This window comes from Symphalangus syndactylus, chromosome 20 (assembly GCF_028878055.3).
Source record: "Symphalangus syndactylus isolate Jambi chromosome 20, NHGRI_mSymSyn1-v2.1_pri, whole genome shotgun sequence".
Classification (NCBI taxonomy): domain Eukaryota; kingdom Metazoa; phylum Chordata; class Mammalia; order Primates; family Hylobatidae; genus Symphalangus; species Symphalangus syndactylus.
The window spans coordinates 51,204,734-51,220,596 of NC_072442.2; the positions used below are offsets into that span (position 1 = coordinate 51,204,734).

The 15,863-nt window shown below is 42.1% G+C and overlaps 2 protein-coding genes and 1 pseudogene across 7 annotated transcripts in view; 1 reads left to right on the forward strand and 2 right to left on the reverse strand.

Annotated features, from left to right (window-relative positions):
• The window catches only part of CEP112 (centrosomal protein 112), a 551,576-nt gene that overhangs the window by 4,242 nt on the left and 531,471 nt on the right, over positions 1-15,863 (reverse strand). For all 6 annotated transcript variants that reach the window (XM_055258901.2, XM_055258899.2, XM_055258897.2 and 3 more), the window contains one exon: positions 1,163-1,264. In XM_055258901.2, the coding sequence (XP_055114876.1) occupies positions 1,163-1,264 (102 nt within the window). The remainder of the gene's footprint in view (positions 1-1,162; positions 1,265-15,863) is intronic.
• LOC129470525 (chloride intracellular channel protein 1-like) lies at positions 3,005-4,447 on the reverse strand (annotated as a pseudogene).
• Positions 4,655-15,710, forward strand: LOC129470526 (dynactin subunit 6-like). Its single transcript, XM_055258374.2, has 3 exons — positions 4,655-4,830; positions 10,306-10,309; positions 15,165-15,710. The coding sequence occupies exons 1-3, from the start codon at positions 4,655-4,657 to the stop codon at positions 15,696-15,698; spliced, it is 714 nt and encodes a 237-aa protein (XP_055114349.2). The 3' UTR covers positions 15,699-15,710.

The following is a 15,863-nucleotide window of genomic DNA, read 5'->3' on the forward strand; positions in this document are numbered from 1 at the left end:
TAGAAGTTTTTCTCACATCATGAATCACATCACATTTCTTTTCTTTTTTTTTTTCTTTTTTGAGACAGTGTCTTCCTCTGTCACCCAGGCTGGAGTGCATTGGGCATGACCTCGGCTCACTGCAACCTCCGCCTCCCAGGTTCAAGTGATTCTCCTGCCTCAGCCTCCTGAGTAGCTGGGATTACAGGCGCGCATTACCATGCCTGGCTAATTTTTGTATTTTTAGTAGAGATGGGGTTTCACCATGTTGGCCAGGCTGGTCTCAAATTCCTGATCTCAGGTGATCCGCCTGCCTTGACCTTCCAAAGTTCTGGGATTACAGGTGTGAGCCACTGCATCTGACCATATATATATATATAATTTTTTTTGAGACAGAGTCTTTTTCTGTCACCCAGGCTGGAGTGCAGTGGTGTGATCTCGGCTCACTGCAACCTCTGCCTCTGGGGTTCAAGCGATTCTCCTGCCTCAGCCTTCCAAGTAGCTGGGATTACAGGCATGGGCCACCACACCCAGCTAATTTTTGTATTTTTAGTAGAGATGGGATTTTGCCATGTTGGCCAGGCTGGTCTCAAACTCCTAACCTCAAGTGGTCTGCCTGCCTTGGCCTCCCAAAGTGCTAGGATTATAGACATGAGCCACCACACCCAGACAAGAACCACACATTTCAACAAGAACTATTTAACCTAATTGTTTGAATACCTTGTCATTATTTTGCCTTGAACTTAGGATACATCTTGTTATCTCTAACGATCATGTAAAATACACACCAGAATAAAAGTGCTTCTAACATAACTGTGCTTTCAATTTCTCTGCACTTCTACACAATGAGGAATCAGCCATATGCTAAGTGATGGCATTTTGGACCTGATACCAAGAATAAAATGATGAGGCTATATTGGAAGGTAGACTGTAAATGAATTGAAGTTATAACTGACTGAACTTTTCAATTTTAAGGGTGCTTTAAGGAAATTCTTATTGAGACAGTGAGTTATTAAACAAGTAAGAAAAAAATTTGAAACAAAATGAAAATTTATCCTGAGTAGTAGGTTATGCAATGACATCACATTGATTTGTGGCATCAATTTGGAATCAGATTTATTTGCAAGTTTCTTTTCAGAGTATCCCCTAAATCCTTGGAAAATGCCTTGATTCTAATAATTACCTGTGATTTTAGGGAGGAAATGGTGTCTTCAAGTTCTTGTCTTAGGGATGCTGGCATCAATCCTTTCAATTTTGTTTCATATTCTTGTCGTATGTCAATTATCTAAATTGGAAAAAAATTAAGAGTTATCTTTTTACCACATAAATGATTGTTTTGAATTTAAGAAGTCTCAGAACAGTATCTGTTGATCACAATGAAAGGTTTGTTACACGTGGTCAGAAACCAGACAATAAAGATGAAATAAGAAGAAAAAGTTAAAAACTGAAAAGGCTACCCAGCCTGACCCTGTGACTCTGAGAGAGATGGTCCCTGTAACAATGCTTTATTTCTTTAAAATCCTTGTGAACACAATTTTTGGCATCTGAATAAGTAAAATAATTGTTCTCTCCTTTTCACTCATGAGGTTCCCCACTATGCTAGCCCTGCAGCCTCTCCTTGATCAGGATGTGAACTCCAACCATACTAAGCTGTCATCTGAGGACAACTCATAGCATGTCTTTGCTTTGATTAAAATACTCCTTGAGGGTGTGGTGGCTCATGCCTGTAGTCTCAGCACTTTGGGAGGCTGAGGTGGGCAGATCACTTGAACCCAGGAGTTTGAGATCAGCCTGAGCATCTCTAAGAAAATATAAAAATTAGCTGGGCATGGTGGTGCACAACTATAGTCTCAGCTACCTGGGAGGCTGAGGTGAGAGGATCCTTTGAGCCCAGGAGATCAAGGCTGCAGTGAGCCAAGACTGGGCCACTGCACTCCAGTCTGGGTGACAGAGTGAGACTTTCTCCCCAAAAACCCCCCAAAATTCCTACTCCTCCAAACTGTCAGGTAGTTGGGGCACTAAATGTGATTCATATAATCATGAAGACATGAATGAAGGAGAATCTGCATAGCTATGTCTCCAACCCCCTTTGACACAAGTAGACAGGTAGAGTGCACTGGGCATAGGAAGGTTCCTGGTTCCTGGTTTCTTTCTGCCTTCCGAATACTATCGGGTCTGTGTTTAACTAACTGATGCTCACTGAGCTAGTAAAAAAACTAGGTTGGTGGCTCATCCCGTTCATCTCTCTCAAGGCTAAAGGAGTGAGAGGGTAGAAGAAAAGCCTTTGGAAGAATATGCCTGAATAGGATGAAGATGTGCATGGATGAGACATGAATATGCATGTGTAGATATTGGTGTCTTTTTCGAGCTGTGTTTCTGCATTTCTCTTCCTCCTACTATGAAATATGATAGAATTAATTATTTTAAAAATCTGTTGCATGTGCTGTGTATGACTTAACCAAACATTAAAGCTGAGTTGCAGTGTATCGTACCAAGTGATTCATCATACACACTATACACACCTGGAAATAGGCAATATACTCTGAAAATTGTGTACAACTGAGTTGAGTTGGATAAGCCTATCAATTTGCTGAAGATAATTTAAAATTAACAGTCTTTAAGACCCAACTTTTCTTACACTAAACTGAATTAAGGAAGAAATGTGCTTAAGAATTCATTTCATCACCTACTAAAATCCTGTGGCCACTGTTCTAGAATGTAAATTTCCAATTTTTGGCAAAGTGCTTTTTTTGGGATACGCTATAATCCTGTGACTTATACCTAAAGGAAAAAAAGAAATAATAAAACATGATCTCTCCCACAGATGCAAAGTCTTTGCTGATGAAATATCTGTTGATTCTCCCATCTACTGATTTTTCTCACCTTCTCTTCTTCAACTTACTTCCAAGTGAGCAAGTTCCAGCTACTCACTTACTTGAGTCAGTTAGCTGACTCAAATGAAGGAAAAATGCAAAGCAAAACACATGCTTTATAAACCAGACCTCAAGGTAACATTTATTGAGGGTTCATGGGTTATATATTGACTATTTTTTTTTCTATCACTCAACACTGGTTCTGAAAGTTTGAGTTTCAACTCTTTTAAAAACAACTCATGCATGCACTATTTCCTTTTTAAACAAATTTTATTCTGTATTTTACTACTGAAATATGTTGTCCTACCCATTCCCACCCCACAGTAAAAATCTCACCCAGGCTCCCTATTTCTTTCCCTTATCCCCTCTTCCACCACACCGTCCCGGGACAAGTGCTCCAGGATTCCCTGTCCACTGGCCATTCTGGAGTGTATCCTTTGGGTAGCAATGTGGAAACCACCAGGGCCTTTGTGGGGCAAATGGAGGGGGCTGAAGGAGTCCCAAGAGGGGCTTGAGGGCCTTGGATCCTTGCTCATAGGCGAGCTTGATCTCATCATCTGGACAGGTAGAGGCAGATTCTTCCTGAGCATAGACATTGCTCAAGTACTGATGCACGCCCCAGAAGGCCTCAGGGATGGTGAATCCCTGGTACTTTTTTTTTTTCTTTTGAGATGGCATCTCACTCTGTCGCCCAGGCTGGAGTGCAGTGGCATGATCTTGGCTCACTGCAACCTCTGCCTCCCAGGTTCCAGCTATTCTCTTGCCTCAGCCTCCTGAGTAGCTGGGATTACAAGCACGCACCACCACATCTGGCTAATTTTTTTTTTTTTTTTTTTTTTTAGTAGAGACGGGGTTTCACCTTGTAGGCCAGGCTGGTCTTGAACTCCTGACCTCAAGTGATCTGCCTGCCTCAGCCTCCCAAAGTGCTGGGATTACAGGCATGAGCCATGACACCCGGCCCCCCTGGTACTTCTTACATACCACTTGCACTATGTGGAGCATTGGCAACAGGTTGCAGTCAGCCAGGGTGAGCTCATTGCCATCCAGAAACTTCCTCTGAGAGATGCCTTCATCTTCAGAACTGGTTTCATCCACTTCTCCTGAGTGGGGGGATGTCAAGTAACTGTCTAAAACCTTCAGGACTTTCAGGAGTCCCTGCTCCAGATTGTCATTGAGTGCTGGCTTTGAATTCTTGATGTAAGCAGAAAATTTCGCAAATATGTCCAGCTCAGCTGTGCTGGACTCAGGGTTCAGAGCTGCCAGCTTGGGGTACCTGGGAGGGCACAGCACTGCCTACAGAAATTCCTCAATCTTGTTGGTGTCCTTGTGCTCTTCCATGCCATACAGCAGGAATGGGAGCTGCCCTTCTGGGCACAGCTTTTGCACAATCTCGGTCTGCCTCTTGGTGTCAATGATGATGACACTGAAGGTGACTCCCTTGAGCCACAGCACCATGAACAGTCTCTAGGAGAAGGGGCAGTTCCCAATCTTGGCCCCATCACTGCCAGCCTTCACGAACGACTCAACTTGCTGTTGTTCTTCAGCTATGGTTGCGTTGGGGACCAGAAAGTAGCCATAGCTGGGGAACTGGGGCATGCACCATTTCTTACATCCTTACCTGTTTAGAATGTCTATCTGTTTTCCTAAGCTGGCACTCAGCAAGAAGGCCATGTTCTGTTTGAGTGCCAAGATGGTGAAGCCCAATGGTGAGAAGCCGGACAAGTTCAAGTCTGGCATTTTCCAGGGTCTTCTGAAGCTGGAGATGAACTCAGACCTCAAGGCTTAGCTGGGTTGCATTTACAATGCAGTCCTTGAGGATTTGGTCTTCTCACGTCAAACTGGATGGCAGCCAGCTCATACAGGTTAATTTGGACAAAGCACAGCAGAACAATATGGAACACAAGGTCAAAACTTTTTCTGGTGTTTATAAGGAGCTCATAGGCAAAGATGTTGATTTTGAATTTCCAGAATTTCAATTGTAAACACAAATTATAAAGTGTATTCACAGTAAAAAACACAAAAAAGTCTATCCATTGCCTGTATATTTAAAAGACAACTTTGCTGGGTATAAAAATGCTTCAATCCCACTTTCTTTCTCTCATAACTTTGTGAACACAAAGATCAAGTTAGCTAGGCATGGTGGAGTGCACCTGTAGTCCCAAATACTTGGGAGGCTGAGGCAGGAGGATTACTTGAGCCCCTCAGAACATTTCTCCAGTGTTTTCTGGCATTACATATTGCCATGGTAAAGTCTGAGGCCAATCTGATTTTTTTCATGTTAAATATAACTTTCTTTTTCTGCTTAGATGCTAAGATTTTCTTTTTCCTTCATTTAGTAACTTCACTGGGAAATGCTTTGATACTAATTATTTTATATTAATTTTCCTGAGACATTGTGTCTGCCCTTTCTACCTTTACATTCCATTATTTGAACAAAAGTTTGCTTTGTTAGAATAATTACTTGTATTTTATTATATATATATTTATATATATATTTTTTCTGTTGGTTCTCTTCTTCAGAGACACAAACTTTGCATGTGTTGACCCTTCTTTGACAATCTCCCATAATTATATATTTTCTCTATTATCACTTATACTTTCATATCATTTTATTTTGAGACAGGGTCTTGCTATGTTGCCCAGGCTGGTCTCCAACTCCCGGACTCAACCAATCTTCCTGCCTCAGCCTCCTGAGTAGTTGGAATTACATGCACGCATCACTGCACCAAACTCTTCTTATCTTTTATATCTATTTTATATTTTCATTTCATTTTGTATAATAGCCTCTAGCCTAATTACTATATTTCCTTGGATGGTTTTAGTTATGATTTTTCTATTTTTGTTTCATCTACTATGGTTTCAATCTCTGTAATCGTTTGCTTTTGTCTACCATTTTTCCTAAGCTCTGAGAGATCACTTTTCATCTGTCTGTTGACTTATATAATCTTAAAATATGTCTCTTCTTTTTTCTACTTCTCTATCTCCCTCCACCATTTTCCTTGAGAGATGTCTAAACGTGTTTTGTGAATGCTTTGACACTGTGAAGAGCTGTTATAAAGAACGGTAATTAGTCTGAACCTTCCTCCTGTAATTTTCCATTTGATATACAGAACACTATTTGCTCACATTCTTTCTTCTCCTCTCTTTTAATCCAGCAAAGATAATATGCTAGTTCCTTTTTCTAAAAGAAAAATTACACCTCATTTTTGAATGGAACCAGCTATTTGCTGAGAGTTGAGGTGTGGCGGGGGCAGCTGGGGTCAGGCCACAGCTATGCTTTGGTTTTGTTGTCTTCATTACACTTTGACCAAATCTATGATTTCATTTGCTCTGGGGGCCTATGTCCCTCAGTGTTCAAGTACTTTGGAGGTCACGGCCAAGTACTTAAGCCTTTTGGTTCATGCTCATGGTTGGTTTCTCTTGACTCTCCTTCCTCCCACCCTGCCCACTATTCACATGTGATGGTTTCTCTCTAGCAGGAGTCTAGGCCATCGAGAGTAGAAGATTGGGTGTGACTAAGGTTGCTCTTTGATCACCATTATTCCTTCCATCACTTTTCAAATTCAGAAGTTACATTTTCCAACATTTATTGAAGATTTGTGCATTTATACTTCCTGTCTACTCCTTTATTCTTAGTTTTTGTGATTTCAGTGAATTTGAATGAATTTAAAATAAGCCTCTGGAAAATATGAAATTACCTCATGTATGAGTGAGACTGTCAACTGGGAAAATATTACTACCCTGAATCCTTAAACTCAAATGCTCAATTTAAAAATCATTATATAAAGCTGAATCCTGTTACTTTAATAAAGTCATGAAAAACTTTAACCAATCTGTTTTCATTCTATTTATGAGGTTAATAAAGTTACCACAAGCAAACATTTACTGAGGACTTTCTGTGTGCCAGGTGTGACTCTCCATGTTTTTATATGGATTTAATCCTTCTGATCACCCAATGAGGGAAGCACAGAGAGGTAAAACATGATTTGAACTCAGGTAGTCTGACTCTCAAGCACATATGATTGTCCACTTTGCTCTACAGTTTCTCAAATAATCCTTCTAAATGCTGAGTTGATTTTTCCACCCTAGGGGGAAGAGAATGCCAGAGACACGTGGGTTAGAGGAGTCTTTGCTACCATGCTCTAGTGCTTTCCCCAGCACAACAGGGGCCAGGGCCAGGGGATGGGGCGTTGAACTGCAGTGCTTCCAGACATCCATCTAGTCATTGATCTTTTTAAAAAAGTGACAACAATAACAACAATGACAACAACAACTGGTTCCAGAGGACTCCCCACACTTTCCCACTGATTTAAAAATTTTAGCTTAGTACGGATTTATATATGACCAATTGAAGAAAACCTACACAAATGCAACGTACATGTCTGACCTAAAATAAAAGTTCCACAAATTCCCCAAAGAAGTACATATTCAAAAATCCAACCAGTGAAGGATACATGTAAATTTGTCACATGGCAAAATGACAAAAGAAAAGGAAATAATTAGTTTATATTCCTATATATCACTCTTGATTCTTGTTACTTATTTTTTTTTGAGACTGAGTTTTGCTCTTGTTGCCCAGGCTGGAATGCAATGGCATGATCTCAGCTCAGCGCAACCTCCGCCTCCTGGGTTCAAGCGATTCTCCTGCCTCAGCCTCCTGAGTAGCTGGGATTACAGGCATGCACCACCATTCCCGGCTAATTTTGTATTTTTAGTAGAGACAGGGTTTTTCCATGTTGGTCTGGTCTCGAACTCTTGACCTCAGGTGATCCACCCACTTTGGCCTCCCAAAGTACTGGGATTACAGGCATGAGCCACTGTGCCTGACCTTTTTTTTTTTTTTTTTTTTTTCAAGAGACAGGGTCTTGCTCTGTTATCTAGGCTGGAGTGCCATGGCACAATCACGGCTCATTGCAGCCTCAACCTCCCAAGGCTCAGGTGATCCTCCCACCTCAGCCTCCCGAGTAGCTGGGACTACAGGTGCGTGCCACCATACCCAGCTAATTTCTTTTTTCCCCATATGGATAGTTTCTCACTATGTTGCCTAGGCTGGTCTCAAACTCCTGGGCTCAAGTGATCCTCATGCCTTGGCCTCCCAAAGTACTAAGATGATAGGCATAAGCCACCATGCCTGGCTTTTGCTACCGCTTTTCTATCCCCACCTCTGACCCAGGCTGTGTTTAAGGGGAAACAATGAGGGAATGCGAACTTTTACCTGTGGACTATTCATGAACTTGGAACTGCCTGACTGTGAAACAATCTGGCCTTACAACAGACCATGAAGCAAGATGAGGTTGAGTGGAGTTAGGCAAAGGGTTTGATGGACACACAATTCCTTTGATTCAAGATCAAAATTTTTACACATACATGTATTTTATTATTATATTTGAATATTAAACTCATTAGCATAAAGTGTCCTATTATACCAGTGAGTGATTTCTATTAAACACGAAGGTATTCAAAGGCTGTTCTGCTGTGGCTCATTTCCATCCTCTCTCCATTCCCACCATCCTCAAAAAGCACTGTGGATAATTACGTGCTCTTCCACATCCCTCAACCATATCGCACCAAAGAGAGGGGCTTCCCTCTCCCCACCACGGTTACTTCTCTCTCTACCTTCCTTCATCTTCCTTCCTTTAGCAAAATAAAGTTAGGAAACTCACTCAGGACATTGTGATAATGACATTTCTATAATTGGTAATGACTCCTGTAAGCTGAGCTGAAATGGGGTCTTTATAACATGGTGCCCATGTGACCAAAGGGCTATGCCCTGCTCCGTGGCAACAGACTGCCCACTTTTCCCTCCAAGGCATGGCACTGACACTATGATTCCCTTAACTTTTAAAGTGAACTGTGAAGACCAAGACCATCCCTAACTAGAGTTTCATGTTCCAATCAAGTAAAACTGAAATCATGGGTAACCAGACAAATGCTCATTTGCATAAATAAGAGACTATAAGGTGTATGGAATGTGACTTGAGCCAAAGGGTCCCTAGAGATAAAAATTCAGAGTGACATTGGAAAAAAGGAGCCTTGAAAATCTATAATTTCATTAAAAATAGCAAAGGGAGAACTAAAACATATTTTATGATGTTTTTATTGAAAAAACACTGTATTGACCGGGTGCATTGGCTCATGCCTGTAATCCCAGCACTCTGGGAGGCCGAGGTGGGTGGATCACCTGAGGTCAGTAGTTCAAGACCAGCCTAGCCAACATGGCGAAACCCCGTCTCCACTAAAAATACAAAAATTAGCCAGGCACGGTGGCAGGCGCCTGTAATCCCAGCTACTCAGGAGGCTGAGGCAGAAGAATCACTTGAAGCCAGGAGGTGGAGGTTGCAGTGAGCCAACATCGTGCCACTGCACTCCAGCCTGGGCAACAGAGTGACAGTCTGTCTCAAAACAAACAAACAAACAAACAAACAAACACACACTGTATCAACCAGTCATGTCAATATGTCAAAACCATGTCAAATATGTCAACTTGTTTATAATAAAACAAAAACTAAGATGGAAATGTGCAGCTCTGTGCAATCAGCTTAGGCACAGGCCTCAAATGCAAGTTATTTTATTGCAAGCTCCAATGTGCCTAACACAAAATTGTCTTTTGAGGAGCTGAGAAAAGAGGAACCTATTACATCGCCACTGGTTTATGCTACAGTGGTGGTTTATATGTCTCTGCATAGTCCTTTATTATCATATTTTGAGGTAAGGGTGAAGCAGTTCAGGAAAATAAGTGTGCATGAGGCCAGGTGTGGTGGCTCATGCCTCTAATGCCAGCACTTTGGGAGGCTGAGGCAGGAGTATCGCTTGAACTCAAGAGTTCAAGACCAGCCTGGGCAACATAATGAGATCTCATTTCTACTAAAAATAAAAAAAAAAAAATTAGCTGGGCATGGTGGCATGCATCTGCGGTCCCAGCTACTTGAAAGTCTGAGGTGGGAGGGTCACTTGAGCCCAGGAGATCCAGGCTGCAGTGAGCTATGTTTGTGCCACTGCACCCAGCCTGGGCAACTAAATGAGACCCTGTCTCAAAAAAAAAAAAAAAAAAAAAGTGTGCCTAATACTACTTTACAAAGCCCAACAAGCATTTCTGGGGTCAGTTCAGCAGAGAAAAAGGGGAACTAAGTAAGAATTCTATTGATGTTATCTCCTGAATCTCTTTCCACTTTGCCACCGGTACCATCCCAATCCAGAATACATTCAATACATTCATCTTGCACCTGCATGACTGCAATATTGGTATGTTGGTTTTGCTTTTCAAGCAGAATTTGCTTAACTTTTAAGATCAAAATTCATATCCTGTATATGGCCAACAAGGCCCTGTACTGTCTGGCCCTATCCACCTCCTAACCTCCTGCAACTCCAGAGAGTCACCTGGCCTCTGGAATACCAGACATGTTTTCTTTCTTTCAATTCATTCACCAATGCCCTGTGCTTTTTCTCACAACAGGATGGTTCGTTTTTTTCTCTGATTATTCTTTCTTGTTGTGTGGGGTTTTGCCACTGTGTCCATCTGGACCTCTGGATGTTGGGGGCCCCTGCTCTGTGGTGATGTCAGGGAGGGGGCAGATCTAGGCACCCAGGGGGAGGGAGCTTGGACAGACCTTCATGATGAGGCTGTGTTGGGGCCAACTGACTCCCCTTTAGACAAGCCATATAGCCCTGAGTGTGGCAGGCACGAGCTTCATTAGCAAAAACGGGCCCCACACCAGCCCTTGCTTTCAAGCTGCAACCCAGGCTCCTAGCACTTTCCTGGCAAGGAGCACTTCTAGCATTTTTAGTCCCTGTCATCCCTAACAGGTTTCCTCCCAGCTGCCTCTGCTTGTTGCTGGGCTCAGTACCTGGAAGCTGTGGCTTCACTCACTACTTGGGTTCTGCTCTGTTTTTACATCACAGAGATGTTCGTCTTGCTTTTAATACCAAATACTGGCCGGGAGCGGTGGCTCATGCCTGTAATCCTAGCACTTGGGGAGGCCAAGGTGGGCAGATCACCTTAAGTCAAGAGTTCAAGACCAGCCTAGCCAACATGGTGAAAACTCTTCTCTACTAAAAATACAAAAGAAAAAAAGAAAATTAGCTGGGCATAGTGGGGAGTACCTGTAGTCCCAGCTACTCAGGGAGGCTGAGGCAGGAGAATCAAATTAGCTGAGCATGGTGGCGAGTGCCTGTAGTCCCAGCTACTCAGGGAGGTTGAGGCAGGAGAATCGCTTGAACCCAGGAGGTGGAGGTTGCAGTGAGCCAAGAAAACAAATACATTTTTCTAATTATCTCTTTCACTCTCTTTCTCTCTCTCTATATATATATATTTTATGTATATATATTTTTTATTTCCATAAGGTTTTTGGGGAACAGGTGGTATTTGGTTACATGAGTAAGTTCTTTAGTGGTGATTTGTGAAAATTTCATGCACCCATCACCCGAGCAGTATACACTGAACCCAGTGTATAGTCTTTTATTCCTCGCCCCCTTCCCACCCTTTCTCCCTGAGTCCCCAAAGTCCATTGTGTCATTCTTATTCCTTTGTATCCTCATAGCTTAGCTCCCACTTACGAGTGAGAACATACGATGTTTAGTTTTCCATTCTCGAGTTACTTCACTTAGAATAATAGTCTCCAACTCCATTCAGGGTGCTGTGAATGCCATTAATTCATTCCTTTTCATGGCTGAGTAGTATTCTATTGCATATAGACCACAGTTTCTTTATCCACTCACTGATTGATGGACATCTGGGTTGGTTCCACATTTATGCACCCCTTGTGAATTGTGCTGCCATAAACAGTTGTGTGCAAGTATCTTTTTCATTTAATGACTTATTTTCCTCTGGGTAGATACCCAGTAGTGGGATTGCTGGATCAAGTGATAGTTCTACTTTCACTTCTTTAAGAAATGTCCACACTGTTTTCCATAGTGGTTGTACTAGTTTACATTTCCACCAGCAGTGTAGAAGTATTCCCTTTTCACCGCATCCACACTAACATCTATTATTTTTTGATTTTTTGATTATGGTCATTCCTTCCTTCCTCTCTTTCTCTCTTTCTTTCTCCTTCCTTCCTTCCTTCCTTCCTTCCTTCCTTCCTTCCTTCCTTCCTTTCTTTCTTTCCTTTCCTTTCCTTTCCTTCCTTCTTTCCTTCCTTCCTTTCTTCCTTTTCTTTCTTTCTTTCTTTCTTTCTTGTAAAGTCTCACTCTGTCACCCAGGCAGAAGTGCAGTGGCATGGTCCCGGCTCACTACAAACTCCACCTCACAGGTTCAAGTGATTCTCCTGCCTCAGCCTCCTGAGTAGCTGAGATTAAGGCATGCACCACCACTATACCCAGCTAATTTTTGTATTTTTAGTAGAGATAGGGTTTCACCATGTTCGCCAGGCTGGTCTCCAACTCCTGACCTCAGGTGATCCGCCTGCCTTGGCCTCCCAAAGTGCTGGGATAACAGGCATGAGCCACTGCGCCCAGCTGATGATGGCCATTCTTGAGAGTGTAAGGTGGTATACAAATGGCGAAAAATGCTCAACATCACTAATGATCAGGAAAATGCAAATCAAAACCACAATGAGATCTTTTTATATTTTATCAATCATTGTAGAGTGTTTGGAGCTGAGGGGGTGCCTGGTAATATGACCTAATAGAGCCATCTAGTAGAAAAGGACAGACTGTTTTGTAATCTTTTGATTTAATAAAGTGTAGGGATTAAGAGCCCAGATGCTGAAACTGCAGTGTCTGGAGCTGGGTCTGAGTTGTGCCCCTAATCTGTGTGCTCCCAGGAAGAGTAACTTCTCTGTGCCTCAGTTTCCTTATCAGGAAAATAACTTTTCAAGGTCACTGTGAAGATTAGATGATTTAACACCTGCAAAATTTTTTTAACAGTTGCACATAATAAATGTTCAATAAACATTAGTTATCATTATGACTTAATAGATTTTTATTATATATATTTCATATTATGTATATAGTATGAATTATATTTATATATATATTCCATTTAGCCAATTCTCTATCATTAAACTTTATTGCTATTCCTAATTATTTGCAACATTAGAAATCCTTATAGCAAATTATTGGCATAAATTAATGATTGAGGACTCCACTGAAATGTTTTTGTATTTTTTGGTATCTGTGGATTGAGAAAGTACCTTACCAAAAGCTCCTATGAATCCAGAATCAATTTTAAATGAATTTAGATTTTATAATTCAAGACAATCTATATATATTTGAAAAACAGTAGTGCCTGTTTATCCAGGATACCAACAATGGCTAGTGAGGGTCTTAGTTTGGGCTGCTATAACAAATACCATAGATTGAGCAGATTAATCAATAAGCATATATTTCTCACAGTTCTGGAGGCTGAAAGTGCAAGATCAGGGTGCCAACATGGCCAGGTTCTTGGCAAGAGCTCTCTTCCTGCTTCCAGTTTATAGCAATGTGTATGCGGACCTCCCCAGATGGCCTTTCCTTGATGCGCTCTGGTCTCTCTTCCTCTTTGTATAAAGACATTCATCTCATTATGGGGGACCTACCCTCATGACCTCATCTAGATCTAATTACCTCCCAAAGGCCACCTCCGAATACTATCACATTGGGGATTAGGGATTCAACACATGAATTTGGGAGGGGACACAAACATTCATTGTATAGCAGTGCACACATGAATTTTCTCAGATCCTTGTCAATAACTCTGGTCCACAGGTGGGGAACCATTGCTTCATTGTAAATGACTTAAGGGAAGGATCTCAGCTCAAAACTCTCTTTCCATCTGGATTTCCACCAATACATAGGAGGATTAAGGGAAAATAACATATACTTCTACTCGTTGTGGATTAGTTTATCCAGAAACTGTTCTTTGAATGCCTGGCTTAGCAGAATGTGTTAAGTAAAGTGAGTTTGACTGGTGGGTAGATTGAAGCGGGCAGGAGGAGGGGAGGGAGAAAAAGAGGTGACTTTGGAGCATGGCATGTACTCTGAGGCAGGGTGGACAAGGGCAGGCACTGCAATTGGCCATCTGGTGTAAGAAGAGTGCAACAAAAAGACAAAGGGCTTCTGAAGGGTGGTGAAGGGCCCGAGGAGGTGGGCAGGAGCTGGGCACAGGAAGGCTTGCTGGGAGGGATCAGATGTAACACAAACAGGAATGTGGAGGATGTTTCTGAGGGATGGGCCTTTATGCAGCCAAACGTTTTTGCATAGGCTTTTTAGGGGAATGAGTATATTTTGGTTTCAAGAATAAGAACGAGGGCTGGGCGCGGTGGCTCATGCCTGTAATCCCAGCACTTTGGGAGCCTGAGGCGGGCAGATCACGAGGTCAGGAGATCGAGACCAGCCTGGCCAACATGGTGAAACCCCATCTCTGTGAAAAATACAAAAATTAGCCAGGCGTGGTGGTGCGCACCTGTAGTCCCAGCTACTTGGGAGGCTGAGGCAGGAGAATCGCTTGAACCCAGGAGGCAGAGGTTGCAGTAAACCGAGATTGCACCACTGTACTCCAGCCTGGCAACAGGGCGAGACTCCATCAAAAAAAAAAAAAAAAAAAAAAAAGAATAGGAATGAAAGAAATAGTAGTAAAAGATGATGCCAAAAAAATGCTGTAGTACAGGTGAGAAAATGTACCGCCTTCTAAGAAATTCCATTTTTTTATTGGGGTTAAAGTATCATGTGTTGCCACAGCAACTGCCAAGAAAAATCCGTTTTAAGAAAGGTGCTCCGCTGCAGAGCTCATGTACTTTGATTCTGAAGTATAAAGTGAAAATGTAAAAATAACTGCAATTTTCTTAACAATCTTAAAAATATTCATTTGCCCCCTTTCTTCAATATCATTTCCTCTTTAGGTTCTTTATTCTAACTGGCGTCCTCTCAAACCAAGCGTGCAGCGCAATAGGGGTCCTCCATTCCCTGTTCATAGGAACCATTCCACCGCAAGGGAGTGAAACCTGCTGCTTAACAGGCCTGGGACTCCAAGGCAACGAGGTGGCTGGTGCAGGGAGCAGTTGCTGACCTCTGTTGTTTGAAGGGTGGCATGAACTAGTTTCTGGAGAGGGTTATATTTTCAGGACCATTTTCTGATCCTGTGGAGAAAAAGGTGGCTTTAGCATGAGTGAGTGGTTCAAACCTAGTACAATAATAGGTTTAGATGCTCTAAATCCAGCTTCAGGTAGTTCAAAAGATTCTCTGACACCAAAAAGAAAACAAAGGTCTGGTAAGTCTACCTCTAAGGATTCACACACAGAGAAAAGATGGAAAATGGATAACACAGTCAAAGACCAGAAAATTACTAATAAACTGTCTGAATTCGTTCATGAATCGAAGACTTAAATTCCGAATAAGATTGAGTTTGTCATTGGGGCCGTACCATGGCGGCAAAGACTCAGAAGAGGAGCTCGGACAGTGATCCATCCTAAAGCACGAATTATTGTGGAAACCGGGCCAATAGTGATTGGCAAAGGGAACCTGATAGAAGAACAGGCCCTTATCATAAATGCTTCCTCGGATAATATCACTCCTGACACTGGAGATCCAGAACCAAAACCTATGATCATTGGCACCAATAATGTGTTTGAAGTTGGCTGTCATTCCCAAGCCATGAAGATGGGAGATAATAATGTCATTGAATTAAAGGCATATGTAGGCAGAAATGTAATATTGACAAGTGGCTGTCTCACTGGCGCTTGTGGCGACCTGAACACTTTTGAAGTCATCCCTGAGAATACGGTGATCTATGGTGCAGACTGCCTTCGTTGGGTGCAGGCTGAGCGACCGCAGCCTCAGACACTACAGCTGGATTTCTCCATGAAAATCTTGCCAAATTACCACCACCTAAAGAAGACTATGAAAGGAAGCTCAGCTCCAGTAAAGAACTAAGAATAGTACATGAAATGCAGATAACATTCTGTCTTTGACTGCTGTCTTTTGAATGGACCACAGTGTTTATGTACTCTTAGCAACTCACAGAATAATACATGTTGACTTTATTTTGTAAAATTGGGTTGAGAGGAAAGTAATGGATTTTCATTGTAACTGTCCCTT

Coding starts and splice junctions, on each gene's coding strand:
- LOC129470526 (XM_055258374.2), top strand. CDS start 4,655: ATGCAGTCCTTGAGGATTTGGTCTTCTCACGTCAAACTGGATGGCAGC.